General features: G+C 40.7%; 2 protein-coding genes across 2 annotated transcripts in view; both read right to left on the reverse strand.

Moving 5' to 3' along the window:
* Positions 1-16,392, reverse strand: part of slc38a9 (solute carrier family 38 member 9) — a 43,337-nt gene extending 26,945 nt beyond the window's left edge. Inside the window, exons 1-2 of the mRNA XM_049738488.2 lie at positions 15,715-16,392; positions 14,700-14,839 (exon numbers count right to left, since the gene is read on the reverse strand). Coding sequence (XP_049594445.1) covers positions 14,700-14,797 — 98 coding nt within the window. The 5' untranslated portion in view covers positions 14,798-14,839; positions 15,715-16,392. The remainder of the gene's footprint in view (positions 1-14,699; positions 14,840-15,714) is intronic.
* A 3,966-nt stretch (positions 16,393-20,358) lies between these two features.
* Positions 20,359-21,993, reverse strand: part of purg (purine-rich element binding protein G) — a 3,979-nt gene continuing 2,344 nt past the window's right edge. The window contains exon 1 of the mRNA XM_049738567.2: positions 20,359-21,993. This exon is cut by the window's right edge and continues 2,344 nt beyond it. The gene's annotated coding sequence lies outside the window, so the exon portion shown is untranslated.

Genomic DNA, 21,993 nt, shown 5'->3' on the forward strand with positions numbered 1-21,993 from the left:
ATGAAACTAAAATTGAGTTATTTGGACATAAGGGGTGATATGCATGGTGGAAGAAGAACACAGCATTCCAGGACAAACACTTTCTACCCACAGTCAAATTTGGTGGTGGTTCCATCATGCTGTGGGGCTGTGTGGCCAAAGCAGGTACTGGCAATCTTGTTAAAGTTGAAGGTTACATGGATTCCAGTCAGTATCAGCAGATTCTTGCGAACAATGTTGAAGAATCAGTGACAAAGTTGAAGTTGCGCAGGGGCTGGATACTTCAACAAGACAACGACCCCAAACACTGCTCAAATTCGACTAAGGCATTCATGCAGACGAACAAGTACAACGTTCTGGAATGGCCATCTCAGTCCCCAAACCTGCCACCCGCACACGCGCATGCGTGCACGCACACACGCACGCACGCGCACACGCACACACACACACACATATAGTTTCAAATGGCCAACATTGGCACATTAATGTGACTTATTCGAAGAAGGTGTTTTGAAATTTAGTCAGTCATTGTGAAATTCCCAACTGGATTAAAATTCTAGAGAGACTTAAAGCAGTTGTGATTGATTTGGTCGCACAAGCACATTAGGAATTGCATGTCAACTAAATTCCTGGAAGACCTACTCGAAGAAAATACCCAATTTATTATTTAGCACACACTATAGGAAATGCCAGACGTGCGTGGTCATAAACGATCACTTGACTTATCTGGGGTCCGTTCCTTGCCTGAGCTTCATCATTGACTTAACTTTTCACAAAAATAATCCTGAGTAAACATAAGCTTGTCTGAATCAATGTCTGGATAACATGGTTTTCATTGATTTTCCAGATACTATACAGATATACAACATAAGTATTATGTAAGCATTTTGTCTTATCTACTTTTTACTTCTATTTGTCCTAAAAAGTGGAACCCCCGCTATTCACAGCGAATTTGGAGCAAATAGCGAAAATCCATGTAAAACTGAGGCCCATTGAAATGTATCGGAGGGAAGAAAATTGTACAGTCGTGTGTATACAGTAATCCCTCGCTACACCACGGTTCGTTTATCGCGGATTCACTACATCGCAGATTTTTTTCCAAATTAAAAAAAAATGTAAAAGTCAAAATAAAACTTCTAAATAGAGGAATTATGGCACAAAACTTGCCCACACGCCAGCAGAAGGCAAGGAGTGCCCACACAAAAAAAGCAATAAATAGAAGTAAAAATTAAATAAAACAATTATAATACAGAATAATGTTACAAAATCCACAAAAAGGATGAATTTGCAAGTGTCCAGTCACATACTGGACAACAGTCTCGACATAGCAGAAGTAGTATATTTGTGCCAGGAAGTGGGCACCTAGAGACTGCTCCCCACCCCACAGCTGTGTCACTAAGTGCTATGATTTAAAAAATATACTACAGTAGTTTTAAAAAGGTTTGATGTTGATTCCTAGACTTAATTTAATATTTTTTTTTACATTTTACTCAACCCACTGAATATATATATATATATATATATATATAAAATATTCCACAGGCCCATATAATATATATAATATATATATATATATATATATATATATATATATATATATATATATATATATATATATATATATATATATATATACTGAAGGAATGGGGTCGAAATACAAAAAGTCCTGCCTAGCTACAACAACAGATATGCTCAAACCTCATTGAATAAAGTACATAAGCAGACAAGTGTATTCATATATTAAATCAATAAAAGAAACATTTTAAGCATATAATTATACCTACACACCAAATCAATAAAGAAGACATAACTAGACATTTTTGATAAGTGGTAATGAGAAAGGTTTTTGTAACTTTATGATCTGATATATATTTCTGAGCACTTTGAAATAACAAATGTTTTTTGATATATTGCCTGAATAGCTTAATGACCCTTAAGGAACTGTTTAATGCATGCCTGATGATTTTCTAAATCACAGACACTGCCAAAGTCGTCTAAAAATCTTCAGTACTTGATTGTATCTTATGTTTTGACTAATGCTAGACGCCAGTTTTCGATTACTACTGAACGTTCTGGACAGAGGGAAATATTTTGCCTAACAAAGAAAAGATATGGTTGAAAGCATGATTAAACTAAGAATATGATGACGTAAGCAAGTACATGGAGATCAAAAGAACAAACAAACAAAAACATGGTAAGTGGTGAGTACAAACTTTGCATAGTCAGGGAACATTAATAAATACGTAGATAATGTCACAGCCAAAACCTCACATAATTCCGTACAAAATGAATAAATTGAAAGAATGATGAATGGATGAGGTGGAACAAGAATGGAGGAGAATGTTTACAGGAAGGTCACTTGGAGATAAAACCAGCAGGTGCCAGAGGGAGACAGCCCAGCCAAAGATGATCGTCAAGGCTGAAAGACAGAAAGGAAAACAACAGCCTCCACACATCGAATCGCCCATAATCAGCACCCAACCCCACGGAACCAGCTCTCACCGAACCAGCACCCACTCCCATGGAATCAGACTCTCCTGCAAACTTGCCCCACCCCAAAGACTCATCACCCATCAAACTCGCCCCACACTGGCATGTGCAACTGAATATAAGCTGACCAAAGAACCTTGAACGTTGCCTTTTCTGAATGGAGACTTTCCGCTCTTGAAAGGCCCAGCGCTGTATTGTACTTTCTTGAAAACAGAGCTTTCTGAACAAGAATTGTGATTGAACTCAACCTGTGTAAGTCTATAATTTCTGCTTCAGTGTCTTAGCATTTTCCTAAATCTGAAGAAATCAAACAAGCACGCAGTGAGTAAATTGGATAACAGGTGATTGGCAATGGCTTTTGACGTGTGGCGCAGATAGCGCGCTCCATAAATTGTGGACAAAATCCAACAATACACCCACACATCCACACACCCACATATACATATACATATACATATATATATATATATATATATATATATATATATATATATATATATATATATATATATATATATACATATATATATAAAAAGATTTACAATTCCTAGTCATTTCAACATGTTTATGACATGGTTCTGTCAGTCGCAGGGTGCGTTTGCCAATTAATAGCCGACACATGCCCAAACACCAATACCAGCTAACCCCACCGTATTGACAGCTTTACCCTGCAATCAATAAGGGCTGCGGCTTATCAGAAGCAAAAGCTTATCTGTGCGTCTCCAAAAAAGCCAATGCAGCTCAGCTTGACTTTCGGCTTTGACACTGTTAGAGACAGTCTAGTGCGCGAAAGCTGTTGGGCAGTTTATTATGTAAATGAACCAAGTTGTGATGACAAAATGCACAGGACTTCTCACTTGATGGGCAGGCATACTAGGTTCTCAACTAATTGTATACAAACAATGGAAAGTCAAGTTTACATGTTTCCTATAACTATAGAAACAATGTAGCTCAAAATGAGGTATAGATTAAGCATTCGCCAGAAACATTGTTCATCTGTCATAATTACGTTTCATCTTTAACTGAGGTCTTTGAAAGCAAAATGTTGGAGGGCTCAGTGCCACATAGAGCATACTGCTGATGACAGCATAGGTTGTCAGTCTGCTATTGTTTGTCACAAGTACTATACTTCCTCAAAGGTACGCAATAAATTCAAGTAAAACGCTGATTTAGAAAACTGCTGAGCCTTTCCGGATGAGTGAAAGGACATCTACTTTGTATAGGTTTGTGGATTATGAGGAAATATCTTGTGAGATTTGACAGACAGTCCCCAAAAAGACCCGAAAGCACAGAATAGACAAAGTCATTTGCAACACAGTACACTTGAGGAAGTAAATTTGGGCTAACCAGAATGCGCCATGGGCTTATCTTTTTATTATCTCATATCCACAGAGGAGTGATTCCGGAAGCGGTGGAAATACGGTATTTAGGGAACGTGAGGTAAAGCTTTTCGATCACATTTCATGGAGAAGTCACTGAAAATGACGTCACTGAAAATGACATATCATTGTCGTGTTTTACATGGCTACTAACACCACAAATGTCCACTTTATGCTTCATGTTTCAGGAAGGATTAAAATAAAATCAAATATAAAGTCAATAATGCTACGCAAAACAAGACAATCTCCCTGCCAAGCAGTCTGTCTGCCTGAATGATGACATCTTGGTTGGATTTACGCAATCGGGCTATTCAGACAGCAGCCGCACTACAAAATATCTGACCTAGAACCACTTATTAAAAGGGGCTCCAGTCGGATTTGAAAAAAGAACAAAAAAAATTAAATTGAGCCATTCAGACTGTCCGATACAAGTTGCATATTGGTAAAACTTTTTTGAATTGAGCTACAGCGTGAAAGTAGTCTTAATGTACTGATTTTTGAATCAGTGAGAAAAACAATATTCTACTTCTTCATTTCACAAACTTGAAAAAACATTAGACTGAAAAATAGAGGATAGTTTTCTCAGTTCAGCAATGTCGTTTAAAGATGGCTGAATGTTTCCTTCCCCTCGTGTGACACGACATTACGATACCTGCAGTGCCACTCTCGGGTACAAGTCCAGAAACCATCAGGACCGGTTTGATGAGAACGACACAGAGATAAAACAGCTCATCTCCCAAAAAAAGGGAAACCTTTCGTGTCTGGCAAAATGACATCACCTGCAAAGCAAAGAGACAGGCTTACTCCAGAGCCAAGGCTGACGTCCAGAGCCGGGTGAGACAGATTAAAAACTCCTGGTGGACAGAAAGGGCACTGGAAATCCAGAGTTTGGCAGACTCTGGTGGCACCAGAGGCTTTTTCAGCGCTACTAAGGCTGTCTACGGCCCAAGCCATCGCGGCCAAAACCCCCTACGCTCTAAAGGCGGGCAGGAGCTGTTGAAGGACAATGAGTCCATAAACAATCGGTGGAGAGAGCACTTTCAGGAACTCCTCAACCGTGACAGCACAACTAAGTCAGATTTCCTCAGTCACATCCCTCAGAGTCCCATCAGGGAAGACATGGGTGAAGCTCCCACTTTAGCAGAGGTCCAAGATTCCATCAGGAGCCTGAAGAACAACAAGGCCTCGGGCCAGATGGGATCCCAGCTGAGGTCCTAAAGGAATATGGACCAGAGCTCCAGCTCCATTCCCTCCTTCTGACGGTCTGGGAAAAAGAAGTACTCCCTTCGGAGCACAGGGACGCTCTGATAGTGACCATTTTCAAGAAAGGGGACAAAACGGATTGCGGAAACTATGGGGCATCTCGCTCCTTTCAACAGTTGGCAAAGTACTTGCTCGTGTTCTTGCCAATCGCCTACTGCCACTGTCTGAGGAAGTTCGCCCAGAATCGCAGTGCGGTTTTCGTCCATCTAGAGCAGGGGTGTCAAACTAATTTTTTTCGCGGGCCGCATTGTAGTCATAGCTTCTTTCGGAGGGCCATTATGACTGTCAACCCAAATAAATGTATGAGCACCTCATATTATATACAGTAAAGGCTACAAAACAAACTGACAAATAACTTTTTCAAATTAGACAAGTAAAAACTGGTCAAATATTTAAAAAAAAGATATTATTAAAAGTGAAGACAATTTGCAATTCTAGTAATGACACACGAATTTGATGCACAATTTGTCTTCGCGGGCCACATAAAATGATGTGGCGGGCCGTATCTGGCCCCCGGGCCTTGAGTTTGACACCTGTGACCTAGAGGCACTGCAGACACGATTTCTACAGCACGCCAACTCCAGGAGAAATGCCGTGAGCATAAACAGCCTTTGTTCATGGCTTTCATAGACCTGACAAAGGCCTTTGACACGGTGGATCACCAGGCCCTATGGAGGATCCTTCTGAGGTATGATTGCCCGTATAAATACGTCAGAATACTGCAATTATTACATGACGGAATGACAGCCACAGTGCTCAACAACAGCTCCTTGACTGAGCCTTTCACTGTAGAGACAGGGGTCAAACAGGGATGCATCATTGCACCCACCCTGTTCTCTGTCTTCATTGCAACCATACTCCAGCTCATTGACGAAGAACTACCACAGGGAATCCCAATTTGGTACAGAACTGATGGCAGGCTCTTCAACCTTAACAGGTTCAAAGCCAAAACCAAGATCAGAGCCACCACGATCGTGGAGCACCAGTATGCAGACAATAATGCCATTGCAGCACACTCTGCAGAAGACCTCCAGGGCATCCTGAACTCCTTCGCTGAGGCATACAGAGCCCTGGGTCTGACCGTGAACATCAAGAAGACCAAGGTGCTACATCAACCTCCTCCCAACCAGCCATCTACTCCGCCCCTCATAACTGTGGACAAATCTGCACTTGAATATGTTGACCACGTCACCTACCTCGGCAGCCTTCTCTCCTCCAAAGCGGACATTGACTCTGAGGTCAACCATCGCCTGAGCTGTGCCAGTGGAGCGTACGCCAGACTCTGGAAAAGAGTCTTTGAAGTCAGAGACCTCCGAGTTGACACCAAGCTCCTGGTTTACAAAGCTGTGGTTCTCTCCACCTTACTTTGTGGGGCAGAATCATGGACAACCTACAGCAGGCACCTAAGAGCTCTTGAACAACATCACCAGAGAACCTTGAGGAAAATACTCAGGATCAAATGCGAGGACAGACGCACAAACAGCAGCGTTCTGGAGGAAGCCAGCATACCGAGCATCACCACCTTAATAATGCAGCACCAACTCAGATGGACAGGACATCTCATCCGCATGGCTAACACCCGCCTCCCCAAACAGATGTTATACTCCCAGCTGGGGAGAGGTCCGCGAGCCCCAGGTAGGCAAAAAAAACTTTTCAAGGACAACCTCAAGACCAATCTCAAGAAATTCCAAATAACATCTCAGGACGAGGAGCACATCGCCTTGAACAGGAACTGCTGGAGGGCAGCAGTGCAAGAAGGTGCAGCCCATCACGAAAAGGAACTCCGCCGTGTCGCAGAAACCAAACGACAATTCCGTAAGGAAAGACAAAAACAGGCTCCTGCACGACCACAACCCACCACCACTTTCCCCTGTCCACACTGCACAAAAATATGTGGATCCCAGATCGGCCTCTACGCCCACCTGCGGACCCACAAGTAGACGACCCCGAGAAGAAGACAGTCATATTCGTCCCGAGTGACCGGGGGGGGCGACTTATACTGAGGAGTGACTTATATGTGAATTTTTTCATAAATTTTCAAAATTAAAAAAAAAAAAGTGAAACCGCGATAAACGAAACGCGATGTAGCAAGGGATTACTGTAATTTGGATTTCAAGTGACGTCAGCAGTGCGGCGCAGCACGGCGCAGCGCGGCGCAGCACGCCGCAGCGCGGCGGTTGTTGTTTACATAAAGGACAAAGATTCGATCACGGGATGACGAAGGGCCCCACATACTACCGGCATCATTAGCGGCTTTGTTTGTAAGTGACACGGAGCACGAAGAGTTTGAAGGATTTAATGATTTGAAGTGACACAGAAGGTTTGAAAAACTATTATGGCTTTTGCACACGCCCGGTCCTACTCTACAGAGCTCCCTTTCACCTCCGTGGATGGAAGTCGGGGGCCGGCGCTCGGCCGGGTGGCTATCCGGGGACGGTGGATGGGGCTTGGACATGGCTTTTACGCACGCCCGGTCCTACTCTACAGAGCTCTCTTTCACCTCCGTGGATGGAAGTCGGGGGCCGGCGCTCGGCCGGGTAGCTGTCCGGGGACGGTGGATGGGGCTCGGACATGGCTTTTACGCACGCCCGGTCCTATTCTATGGTGCTCTCTTCCACCTGGAAGTGCCACCTCCGGGGATGGAAGTCCACGCCGCCACACGCCTGCAAGTCCACGCCGGTGCTTGGGGCCGTGTGACGGTGAACTATTTATGTAATAGTTATTTGATATATTTTATTTCGTGTAGCAACTTGTATATGTTTTTATCGTTACAGTTCAGTAGTTGTTGGCTCGTTGAACTCTTGTTTTGTTAAATAAAGAGCCGTTTACCAAACCCACGTCTTTCCTTGTACTCTTTTAACGCTACAATATAGTTATATAGTAGATCTGTGGAATAACGACGAGGCTGACGTCAGGGCGCACGCGCGGCGTTGTTGAGAAAGGACAAGGAATTTGATCGATGGATTTAATGATTTGGAGTGACACAGATGGTTTGATAATATATATATATATATATATATATATATATATATATATATATATATATATATATATATATATATATATATATATATATATATATATATATTATATATATTATATGGGCCTGTGGAATATTTTGAAGCGCAAGCGCCGTCAGCGGCGCACAGCCGGCCGGCATTGTTAACATATAGGACGATCGATGGATTTAATGAATTGGAGTAACACAGATGGTTTTATAAATCTGTTATTTGTGTAAAAGTTATTTGAATAACTCAGAATGTTACGTTTGGCCCGTTCTCAGCTCTTCGTTTGTGTTTATGTCACGTTAGCATACCTATCGTTTAGCCTGTTGTTGTTCATTCATGTCTGTTCTTGGTGTTGGATTTTGTCGAATAAATTTTCCCCAAAATGCGACTTATATTCCGGAGCGACTTATATATGTTTTTTTTCACGTTATTGTGCATTTTATGGCTAATGCGACCTATATTCCAGAGCGACTTTTAGTCCGAAAAATACGGTATGTATTCTATGTGCCCTCTCTACATCCAGAACAGGCTGGTCATCCTGGAAGAGGGATCTCCCCATCTGTGGTCCCTTCTCAAGGTTTCTCATTTTTCCCCCTAGTAGGTTTTTTTTTAGTTTTTCCTTGCCCTCCTGGGAGTTTAAGATCAGGGGATGATTGAGAATACAGACAAACCTCGGTTTTCGACCACAATCCGTTCCAGAAGGCGGTTCGAGAAGTGAATCGGTCGAATTCTGAATCTATTTTTCCCATTACAAATAATGAAAAAAATTTGTATCCGTTCCAAGACTAAAACGAACGCCTTTTTTAAGCATTTTTCATTTGCACATTTTTGTCCGATCGCGCAACTGCAGCGCACCGCCGAACGCGCAACCATAGCGCGCCGCCGACTGCGCACTTGGTCGCATTATTGTGACAGAGCTGTCGCTGAAATTTTTAAAATACTTTTAAAGTACTGATATACTTTCCAAAATTTAAGTGGACCTCAGTGCGCAGGGAGCTTAATTTGGTCCGATCGCACAACCGCAGCGCGCTGGGCGCTCGCTGTCGCATTGCTTTAAGAGCGTCTTTGTGTTTTAGGATGGCTTTACTGCTCCCACTTGCTTTCTTTGAAGGCATGATTAGGGGTCAATACAATCCTCAAAGTGATGAAAATACAATAACGAACGGAGTCAGTCGGCATCCGGGCCGTGCGGTCAGGTTTTCTCAGGTCTTTTCGGCTCATCTCGCGAGGTTCAACCTCCGAATTTTGTTCGACAACCGAAGCAAAAAAATCTCTGATTTTTCGTTCGACTTCCGATTTGTTCGAGAACCGGGATGTCTGAAAACTGAGGTTTGACTGTAATTGTAATTTTATTTGTATGTATGAAGCCCTTTGAGACTTGCTTGTGATTTAGGGCTATATAAATAAATTTGACTTGTCTTGACAGTTATGAGGGTGTGGGTTTGATTCCACCTCCGGCCCTTCCTGTGTGGAGTTTGCATGTTCTCCCCGTGCCCGCGTGGGTTTTTTCCAGGAACTGCGGTTTCCTCCCACATCCCAAATACATGCTTGATAGGCTGATTGAGCACTCCAAATTGCCCCTAGGTATGAGTGCGAGTGCTCTGTGCCCTGCGATTGGCTGGCAACCGTTTCGGGGTGTCCCTCGCCTACTGCCCGATGACTATTGGGATAGGCTCCAGCACGCCCACGACTCCAGTGGGCACAAGCGGTATAGAAAATGGATGGATAATATACACAAAGAAGTTTGTCAGGAAAGAGATTGGGGACGCATACCTTTTATTAGCATAACATTTATTGACAGAGATGACGACGGAGCTCTGCAAACATACAAACGTAAAAATCTCAGCAACGACCACAATAAACTTAATGTGCAGGGAACATTCAGTAGTACGGTCAACAGCCTCCTCAACGTCCTCAATGCGTGGGCCCAGCAACACATCCCAATCAGTAGACCCAAAGTAGTCTCTCAAAGACTGCTCAGCCTCAAGCGACCTTCCTGAACAGGCGAGTGGGCGTTGGTCTTTAATTTCGTCTTATATCGCGGCCGAAGTAGGACCAAGTTGTGATCTCCCCCCCTCCCAAGTGTAGGTAAAGGAGTGGCATTGTATGCATCCAACTGGTCAATAGTCTTGTTTCCCCTGGTGTAAGAATCCACATACTGGGTGAAGGCAGGCAGTCTTGTCCAAAGTCATATGATTAAAGTCCCCGGAAATCAGCAGCAGCGCTTCAGGGTGCTCCGTCTGCAGGTCAGCAACCGCGGAGTGGATGACGTCACATGCTACCCCCATGTCGGCACGTAACAAGAACAGCAATGGCTCATCCAAACTTCCTGGGCAGATAATAAGGACGCAGGCTCACTGCCAAAAGTTCAATGTCCGTGCAGCAGATGGAAGTCTTGATGCACACATGCCCAGGGTGGCACCACCTAATATTCATATACAGAGCAAGACCACCACCTTTACTCTTCCTACAGGCTTTAATGTCTCTGTTGGCTCTGATCATGCTGAAGCCCGATAGCTCAACGCAAGTATCCAGTATGTTCGCCGTTAGCCACATCTCACAGAAGCAGAGCAATCTGCACTCTCTGAAGGACTTAATAAGTCTTCACCAGTGCAGCCAGCTCATTCATCTTATTTTGCAGAAATGTTGACGATTCGCCAGGTTCACGAAGGATACAGGAGGTTTGAAACGCCACTTCTTCGCTAGCCGCCTAGCCGTAAGCTTAGCCTTTAGCTTAGGCTGCAACCACGGGGCTTACGCTCCTCCACAGGAAAGTGTGGAACCACACCTACCCGGGATCAGGCTTTCAGGTTGAATAGAAAAGTAGTAAGGAACAGTCGCCATCACACCAAAGATGAGAGAAGGTTTTAGAAGAGAGAGACAACTGCTGGAAGGCTGCCACACACGACGACGCCAGGGGGAAAAAAACATGTGTAGCGTATATATTCATCAAATCATCCATTATCTAAACTGCTTATCCTCACAAATGCCTTGGAAATTCTTTGATATCTGTCTTTTGACTGATCCTTGAATGATGATCTGTCTGATGCTGTGAAAGTTCTGCAGACCACGAGTTCTGCCGTAAGATTCACATTTAACATGAGTTTGAATGTGGTTGAATGTGCACTATTTTTGTCGAGTCGTACAAGTTATCAGTCACGTGAATGGTGGATAAAGCTTTGACATGATTTAGGTTACTGTTTTTCTTTTTCACAAAAACCTATTCAAACAGGAGTGTGTATGTGATTGTCACCATATATATGTACCGTATTGGCCCGAATATAAGACGAGCCCCTCTTTTTCAAGACTCAGGTTTGAAAAAAGACTTTTTGAACACCAAATTAAATTTTTATACAGAAAATAATTACATCTGATGCAAATGATTATAACAATATATTCGAGAGAAAAAGCATGTTATTTTGCATCCTTCAAGTCATGCAAAAACAGTCTATCACATCTTAATATCTGAACATTTAAATATGCAAACTAAAGTGCAATCACATTTGTAAATGAATGCTTCTGGTTTTTGAAATGTAAATAAACCAATCTACTGTGATAAAACAACAAAATTACAATAACTGCATTAACCATCAAAGTGAATTTTAACTGTAGTCTTGAAACAAATCTGAATAAGGAAAAACATTGCAATAAAATAATGCAAACTGCTACCGCTATTGTTGGGGAGCCTTGGTTACCGTATTTTCACGTTTATTAGGCGTGGATAAAAGTCTTAGATTTTCTTCAAAATGTGCGGCGCGCCCTATCATGCAGTACTCCCTATGTGTGTTGTTGTAATGCGGACGTATTAAAGACCGCCATGAGACCATTACAGGGAGAATTGTGGGCGTGGATTTGCAGTATGAATGAATTTAAATTTGGTCTGCACCATAGTTTTGTTTCTTATATTTTTTGCGGGAGCTTGAAGCAATGTATAAGGTACTATCTATAAAAGGGGAGATGTTAGCGGGAATGGCGGCTCGGTGGGGCACTGGGTAGCACGTCCGCCTCACAGTTAGGAGGGTGCGGGTTCGATTCCACCTCCGGCCCGCCCTGTGTGGAGTTTGCATGTTCTCCCCGGGCCCGCGTGGGTTTTCTCCGGGCACTCCGGTTTCCTCCCACATTCCAAAAACATGCTTGGTAGGCCGATTGAAGACTCCAAATTGTCCCTAGGTGTGAGTGTGTGTGCGATTGGTTGTCTGTCTCTGTGTGCCCTGCGATTGGCTGGCAACCAGTTCAGGGTGTCCCCCGCCTACTGCCCGATGACGGCTGGGATAAGCTCCAGCACGCCCGCGACCCCCATGGGGACTAAGCGGTTCAGAAAATGGATGGATGGATGGATGTTAGCGGGAGTAGAAAACCCCCCGCCCCCACAAACAATGGTATACCCCAGCGGCACTGCTGTGTTGTGTTACGTCATGACGCACGGGCGTCGGTTCAATACAGTCACACACTTGAGCACTCGCTGTCGTCCTCTGTCTCATTATTATCTATACATATACACACAAACATATGTAAGGAGACCAGGTGTTTTTTTCCACGCATCATCATCGCTGTTGATCTGTGACTCTTTGAGTGCCCATCTCACAGCCGATGTGAAAAAACAAGTGAAGCAAATGAACGCCGAGCTTGCTAACATGCTAACATGTCTGCTAGCACTGTTGTTCGAGCTTTCGTAAAACCCGGCATCATATTCGAGGAGCTACACGGCAGGGAAAGTCACTGACAGTGAAGAAAGTGAACCTGGTATGTCAGTTGGAGATTTAGAGCTGCTGTTCAATTCGGAAACAGAGGATGAGGACTTCGATGGGTTTAATTGATGACCATTACCGGTAATAAAAATGTGCATACCAAACTCAGTTTTGCTCCTGCTTCATTTTTAAATACGCACACTTGTGTGCTTGTGTGGGTGTGTTGGTGTTGCCATGAGAACGTTTACGGGAGAAGTGTGGGCGTGGATTTGCAGTGCGCCCTGTGTGTGTGTGTGTGTGTGTGTGTGTGTGTGTGTGTGTGTGTGTGTGTGTGTGTGTGTGTGTTGTAAGGCGGACGTAGTTGAGAGCGCCATGAGGACGTTAAATAATAACCATAAATGAAATAATCTCGGCAACACACCAAACATAAGTCATCGATCGAGACAACAAAATACATTTGCTGGCGACCGTTAGTCGCCGTGCCGCTGCGTAACGGCTACTCGTACGATGCGAGGCAAACTTAGAGGAGCGTGCCGGAGCTGTCAATCAAACGGTGAGGACACGAAGCAAACCGCAATCGGACAAACGGCACAACAGTGGACAGTAGTAACAATGAAATGTACTGTATATATTCACTTTGTGTCAAGGACGCGCACGATCACATCAACATCAACATACTCAGTCGATACCAGCGACCTTTAATTTACCGCTGCGCACAAGTGAAAATCGGTATAATGTCTAGACCCTGAATATAAGATGACCCCCACTTTTTCAGTCTTATTTCAATGCAAAAAACATCGTCTTATATTCGGACCAAAACGGTAATTAGGGATGCATGTTTATTATTATTAAGATTATTGGTGCTTCGCTCCCCCCCCTGAAGGATATTTACACCTCCCATCTCGCCCGCAAGGCAATCTCGATTGCCAGAGATGTGAGTCACCCGGCTCACTCTTTGTTTGACCTTCTGCCCCGCACCACCAGACTCGCCAACAAGCTGTTGTAGTCTTTCTCCAGGCTGTTAGGGCCCTGAACTTGCTACCCCCTTCGGCGTAGCGTGCGGCACTGTTGCGCTATTTTCGGGAATGTCTGCTGTACGCGCACTTGCTCCTTTTTTTCTGCTCCTCTTATTTATTTATTTATTGTTGTGTTATTATTCATTATTTATTCAGCACGCTTTTGTTATACTTGTTTACTTGTTTGTCTGTTGTGAGCCATGTCTTGTCACCGTGGGATAGGGGGGAACGAAATTTCGGTTTCTTTGTGTGTCTTTGGCATGTGGAGAAATTGACAATAAAGCTGACTTTGATGTTCAAGAAAAATAAATATTACAATCAACCAATATTTGCATACATCAGAATAATGCTACCCTGAGGAATTCTAACAAAGTGGAGTACAGCATATTCCTTAATGTCCCAAAGTTATGCATAAAAAGTAAATTAAAAAGTTAATTTTGATAAGTCAATATTTTGATATATTTTCTGCTTATGTCCTTCATCAACCTAGCAAAATATTTTATTTCTTTACCTGTATGGTAGTTATGGTTGTCTAAATTGTATTCATTTTACATACATACATACATACATACATACATACATACATACATACATACATACATACATACATACATACATGTCAAACTCTGTGTCGAGCAAGTGACATCTTAAAAAAATATAGACCTTCAATCATATGGCAATATGTGATAGTGTTTTATTTTGAAAACACAATCGGTGTGGAGATGGTTTGCAACTTCCAAATGCAAGTCATTTATGCTTTAACTGTTGAGGATGGAGAATGTGTGCACCTATCTCATATTAGTATTTTTCTGAGAGGAAAAAGTGCAGTGCTGGTAATAAGAGGATACCGATGGACTGTGGCTCAGTGAAACGTACCTTTTCGCTCTGGATTCCAGTGAGTCTGTGGAACCTCTGTGCGAGAAGCTCTCTCCAGCCTGCTCCGAGCTCAGGAGAGGCCTGCTGTCGTTCTCCATGATACCTGAGACAGTCAAGTCCTGACAACTACCATCACCTGACTGGGATGAAGATGTCATAAAGTTAACAACTGACCACTGACCACAAGGCATCAAATATCACAGAGGAACAATAACACATTTGTGCAGTACAATAAGGAACCGCAGTTTTCTGTTGCATTCTAAACCCCCTCCCCCGTTTGATCTCTATAATTTCAGTCACAGAAAAGAATTTAGGGAGTTCAAAACAACACACTAAAGCAGGATACTGATTCGTTAAATAACTAAACCCAACTAAAATATACCAGTGGCACCACAACAAGACACAATAGCATGTCATCTCTTTGTTCGCTAAATTGCTGTGCAACTTTTGCAAATTATAAAAACGTTATACAATAGATCCAAGTTGCTCACAAATAAACCAGCACCATGACGTTATGCTAACCTTACAAGTGGTGTGCATCCCCCTAATAAATGATAAATTGATACATATCTTGAGAGTGGAAGCATTCGATTCAATACACTCCCATCCTTAGAGTCAAAACAAATTTTCCGAATGATCGTTAGCTAGTGTCGGGAACACAGGACAGTCACCACGTGACAATGGAAAACTGTATTGTCTCACAATTTGATTGCTTAAAATTTAATTTAACCATATAACAAATACTGTTCATCAATCACTGTAGTAGATTTGTGGAGAAAATCAAGATAATTAAAATTAAATTTAACCATATAACCAATACTGTTCATCAATCACTGTAGTAGATTTGTGGAGAAAATCAAGATAATGTGTTTTGTGTCTGAAACGAGCTAAAGCATTTAAAATAAAAGTACAGTAGTAAAAAGTACAGTAGTAAAGAAGAAGTCTTCGAGGGACACAAAACACAAAATATGTTCATGCTTGTCGGTTATGTTTAAAAAACAACAAAAAAACCTACCGATATTTACATTGATGACATCCTTCCCGGGTATCTTCAGTTTGTCTCAATTTAACTGTTAGACTGTGGCAGCCCTGACTAACTACAGTACAGTAAACGAGTGAGTACACAGTCTTAGAAAGTACAAATATGCTTCCTACATATGTGTGAATGTCCTCCTTCGTCCTCCATCCATCTACTGCATATGATCGTTATTCTTTTTTTCCTTCCTCTTGTATCGCTGTTCTTTTTCTTCTTCTTTTTCTTCTTCTTCTTCTTCTTCTTCTTCTTCTTCTTCTTCTTCCTCTTTGGTGTTTAAGAGCGGCTGTTGCGTTGCATTATCGCCACCCTACGACTCGTTTGCGCTCTTCACTACATTTCCTTTCCAATCCTCCGGTTTGCAAATTCTTGCTTTAAGTCCTTTCCGATTTGAGATACGTGGTACTTCATTCTCTTTCCAATTATACTACACCAGAATGCGTTTTAGTTTTTGTCAAGGTAATATTTTGCGCATCTTAGGCGTTTTGCATTGTTTGTTGGCATTAAGCCAAACAGATTGTTATAAATCAAAGCCGCAGGGTGAGAATCCATCCATCCAATTTCTGTACCGCTTAGTCCCCACGGGGGTCGCGGGTGCGCTGGAGCCTATCCCAGCCGTCATCGGGCAGTAGGCGGAGGACACCCCGAACCGGTTGCCAGCCAATCGCAGGGCACACAGAGACTCACACCTAGTGACAATTTGGAGTGCTCAGTCGGCCTACCAAGCATGTTTTTGGGATGTGGGAGGAACCTGGAGCGCCCGGAGAAAACCCACGCGGGCCCGGGGAGAACATGCAAACTCCACACAGGGAGGGCCGGAAGTGGAATCGAACCCGCACCCTCCTAACTGTGAGGCGGACGTGCTACCCTTTTTAGTGTTTGTCAAGGTAATATTTTGCGCATCTAAGGCGTTTTGCATTGTTTGTTGGCATTAAGCCAAAGTGTCATAAGGCTAAGCCGCAGGGTGAGAATCCCTGAGCTAAAAATATAGAAAAGGGATGGTCGAAAATTTGAGATGTTGTTTATGAGGAATCGTGAGTGTTGATTCAAATAATTAGACCTAGTTTGTTTGAATGTGCAGCACATCGTATAGGATGACACAAAAGCAATCTAAGCACAGGATACTTTAGGAAAAAGTTTTATTGAAGAAAAAAATAGTTAAACCAATAAAAATATGTAACTTTTTTCCACATTTGTTTTGTTTTCCCAACTCAAAGAACAATGATAAGACGAATTTAATGTTTCCTATATTTTGCTACATTAAACCATACTTCAACACATAACCATCTAAATAATAGAGAACATTAAAAAATATAAACAGAAAAAATACAAGATTGTCTTCTAGGCTGCAGGCACAAATGCTATGCAACTGTTAAGTAGACATATCATTGTTTTCAACATTTAACCTTATGACCGACAAACTTCCAACTTCCAACTGATCTTTTCAAATACAAATGTTTGGGATGTGGATGTGACTATTTGCAAACAGCAGTGAGACATCAAATTATTTTTTTCTAGTCTGATAGCTCCTCTTGTCATGCATTTAGCTTGGGTCCAAATAAGCACCGTTATATATGTAACATAGCACCATTTTTTCCCCCATATAATTTTTCTTTTATACTAGGACCCAACCAATGGCATGCATACACTCTAAAACCTTTCTGTTTCAGATACCATTTCTAAACATAGCTTTATTTCAAACATTACAAGGCAAGTAATGATTACTGATAAAGTACCTTACATAGAGTGGATGAACTAGTACAGTACAAAACTAGTTAGATTTTTTTATATTATGTGATACTCTAAAGGACAACAGGTCACACTGATATATGTAACAATTACCTAAAATGTACACAGCTTACCATGTTTTTTGGGTCATTTGACTTTCAAACAAAACCCCAACTTATCTCTTAAGTTCTTTGCTCTAGAACTGCGGAGAGAGCAAAATTAAACAGCAAACTATCACTTCTTCAGTACACAAACATTCACATGACAAGCACAAATACATTTACACTTTGTCACCACTAGTCCCACCTCTGTACCTTTTTTGTGTCATTTGTTAGACGATCATTTTCATCCAAAAATACCATGGTCATGTCCAAATTCATAGAAATAACACAATCAGAACAATATACCTCAGTGGACTTCATTGTTCCCAACTAAAAAAAAAACACACATTGAAAATCAATTATACAGTCGCATTGTGAAGGTACTTTAAGGCATTGGGGTTGGAAACATCTTTGTTATAAGTCCAGATTTTCCTTTGTGTTATTCATCACTGTCTGAAAATCTTGTGACCATAATGCCAACTGGAATCTTGATACCTTAAGAATGATCTCTGGCCCGTTCTGGCCTTAAACAAAAACTAATTTTGAGTCTTTTGCATCACTCATCTTATCTAGCATTCGTGATGTCACTGACACGTATTCTACATGTTCATTGCACCCTTAAGTATAGTCATTAGTGTTCAAACAAAATATTTCAAATTTTCACACCTATATAAATGAACAGTGATCGTTATTATCACTCATTTAGTGTAAACACAACTAAACAAAACTGTCAAGTACTGAATAAACACAGTAGGAGACAGAAGAAGCTGTCATTCGGGATGAATCATCTCTGACAGGACCATATTTAGACATTTTATGAAACGCATATTCATACTGTGTCACACATTTATTAGTAGTCTGCTCTTTTTGTATGCATTTGTTACTTATTTGAGTTCAGCCATCAAAGTTGTAAATACTTTGATGGCAGCTGAACACATTCTTTAATACACTTGATTGTTATACAGTATAAGCTCTATGAGGTTTTGGTTTTTCTTGAGCCAAATAGTAAAAGGAAAACCAAAATAAATCAGACTGCTTACGGCATGCTTTGGAAGTAGCTGTGTCGCTTTTCTTTTTTTTTCACAGGAAGCAGCACATGCAGTGCCATTTCCAAAGACGAATATGCTTATGGTTTCAGACACCATTCAACATGCTCATCGGTAAAAATGTAATGTTGTCCTTTGAAGTCTTGAGGTAGTCCACATTGATTTACATATGTGGTGCTTTCCAACACTTGGAAGATGTGTGTTACAAGCATGAACCCCATAAAACAAAGAATTAACCCTGTCTCCTCCCTCTAAAGACAAAGACAAAAAAAACATTCAAAAGGCAGCAGTATTTTGCCAAGTAACAATGCAGACACTTTTAATTCATAATGATAAGAAGTTACCTTAGTTGACCAGTTTACCAATATAATTATTACATTTTGATTATTTTTTTTATTATGACATCTAATAATAAGAAATAGTATTAATGAATGTAAAGTCACATTATCTGCTGCTTTAATATATGTCTTCCAAATGTACTTCTACTCTTATTTAATTTAATTTACACAAAATGGGGAAATTCTATTGAGTCAAATTAAAATACAGTTGTTTTAAAGAGCAGCTCATCAGAGTCTTACAGTTTTAGATCCATGGTTGGCAAGACATGAATAGAAGTAGTCCCACTAGATTAACTGATTACAAAACAGTAAAACACAAAAAGTGCAACTTTCATTTAAAGTGCTGTTTTAAAAGCATGTTTGTAATTCAAGCGACAGATTCCAGGGCAATTTTCAAGAAATTCATGTTCTAGTCACTAGAAAACAAACACAAATATTTGCATTAATTATTGACAAAAGCATGATTTACAACTTGCCTCGGAACCAAATTCACTAATTTCAACTAATTTGTTAATGGAATAAGTAAATTGCAATCTGTATTTTTCTATGACATTGTGCTTAGAGTTTCACTTTCTATAGTTCCACTTGTATGAAAATAAATACATTTATTTTATAATCCTTCACCAAAATGTTCTTCACACTCTTAAAAGACAGCACAACAAACACAACAAACCCATTCAACTGTGCTTACACCAATCGGGACCAATTGTAACAAATAATCCAATTTTTGAAGCCATTCTTGACGACTGACTATATTATTCTTCCACCGGATCAGATTATTTCCTCGCTTCACCGAACTGCAAGATAAGAACGTCAAGAAAACGGAAGATGGCCTAGCTAAAAAGTGATGTCTGAATACTTTCTGCTCAGATACGTATCAGAGAACATCAAAATACACTGGACAAATGATTTGTTGAAATTTGTAAAAAAAATTGCTCAAACAAGTATTCTACACTTGACGATTTACTCCTATTTTTGCTAACGTTTCAAACTTGGCTAGGGTCTGTGTGAGTATAATTGCCGTTGTAATGGTGCTTACACACTTAAAACTGCTGCGTCTAAAGTAATCCAATTTGGGTAAAACGGCTAACCCAGCGCTGAGTCCGAAAGGTGCCAAGCCATTGTTTCGTTATTCATTTTATTTGATTCAAGTGGTGATTTCATACGGCATGTAGGATTAAAATCTTGACCCAAAGGGGTAAAAACTACCCATGCTGATGCATTCAAGCTACCAATTAATGGGATACCAATTTCCATTAAATAAATAAAATACATAAAAAAAAAAAATATATATATATATATATATATATATATATATATATATATATATATATATATATATGTACGTATATACGTATATATATATATATATATATATATATACACATATATATATATATAAAATATGGAGAGAAAGAGAGAGAGAGAGAGAGAGAGAGAGAGAGAGAGAGAGAGAGGGAGAGAGAGAGAAAGATACCAACAACATAGCCCCATTAAACATAGAACTTTACATTTCGAAGGTATAAAGCCCCTACGGTAGCAGGAGATTGAGCCCTTTCTATGCTCTCACTTTGTTTATCCAACCAGTATGCACTCAATTAGTCTGATTTTACCTTCACTTGTGTTCTTATCATGTTCACACTATTGACCTGAGCTATCCTCTACGCAGCAACTTAATACAGAAATCAGAAGAGGGGGTGAAAAATCTATAGCACCATGTATTTTTGTTCATATTTCAAGTATTTTTAAATTGGATTTCATTTTTCTAAACATTCAGCTGAGACTGGAAGGTTGTGGGTTCAAACTCTGGCCGGGTCATACCAAAGACTATAATACATTTCCTCCCTGCTTGGTACTCAGCATGAAGGAATGGAATTGGGGGGTTAGATCAACAAATGATTCCTGAGCGCAGCACCGCTGCTGCTCACTGCTCCCCTCTCCCCCAGGGGATGGATCAAAATCACACGGGGATGGGTTAAATGCAGAGGACAAATTTCACCACACCCAGATGTGTGTGTGACAATCATTGGGACTTTAACTTTAAAAATTTGAAATGAGGAAATTACCCTTTGGTAATTTTCTTCCTGTAAATGTTGTAAAGTGTCAAAGTCTTGTTTGGGTATGTGGGAAATTAAATTTAATTGTCCTTCAGTTTTGAGAATCAGAAATAATTTTGAAGGCATTGTTGATTTGAAGACTAGTTGAGGAATCTGTCCAGGAAAATACAGAAAACATAAAATGTATGTAATTCAAACCTTCTAATGATTTGGTCCATTTGTAATATTTTTATATTTATCTATTTTCCCAAGGACTACTGTCCTTGTGGCTTCTAAACTGGAGATTAGATGATCATTGTATCATAAAGTACTTCACAAAAGTAGCACATAATAAAATCAGAAAAGATGCAACTCTGAAACACAGATACACAGAAACATGGCATTTTTGTTCATTTTGATTTTTGTGACAATTGTACGTGTTGCAGCAAAAAAAAAAAAGGTTTGAAGAAGTGATAAAGAAATTATTTTGTGTAACGTGTCCGTTACCACTGCAAAGCCAGTTAGCGCTGCCTCTTAGCAAAATGATTGTCTGTAATAAAATAATGTAAGCATGACATTTTTGTTTTTGATAAATCAGACAGAATGTGAAAAAAAATACTCCTGTATTATATACAAAGGTTCATGATAATTGGACATTTTTAGGAATTACCCACAGATGAACCGAGTACTATAGAATGCAACAAGATGAAGGTCCCTAGCCTAGGCAACAGAATCATTTCACTCATTGTAGTTGCAGCCACTAGCTTTGTTTGTCGGACACAAAATATGCTGTAACTTTTATCTTCCGTAAACAAATCCCCAAAGCTCAACATTCATCAATTTTAAATTGCAATGATTTGACTGTATTCACTTGATCATGAAAAAAAAATCAAATTAAACTATTTTAGTCTTGTTGATGTTAAAATATTCTAATGGTACGGGATAAGATTTCTTTGATGGTTTACTGTGTATCCCTTGTTCACTCCCTTAAAGCTGCAGGGTTAAAAATTGG

This window comes from Syngnathus scovelli, chromosome 13 (genome assembly GCF_024217435.2).
Source record: "Syngnathus scovelli strain Florida chromosome 13, RoL_Ssco_1.2, whole genome shotgun sequence".
NCBI lineage: Eukaryota > Metazoa > Chordata > Actinopteri > Syngnathiformes > Syngnathidae > Syngnathus > Syngnathus scovelli.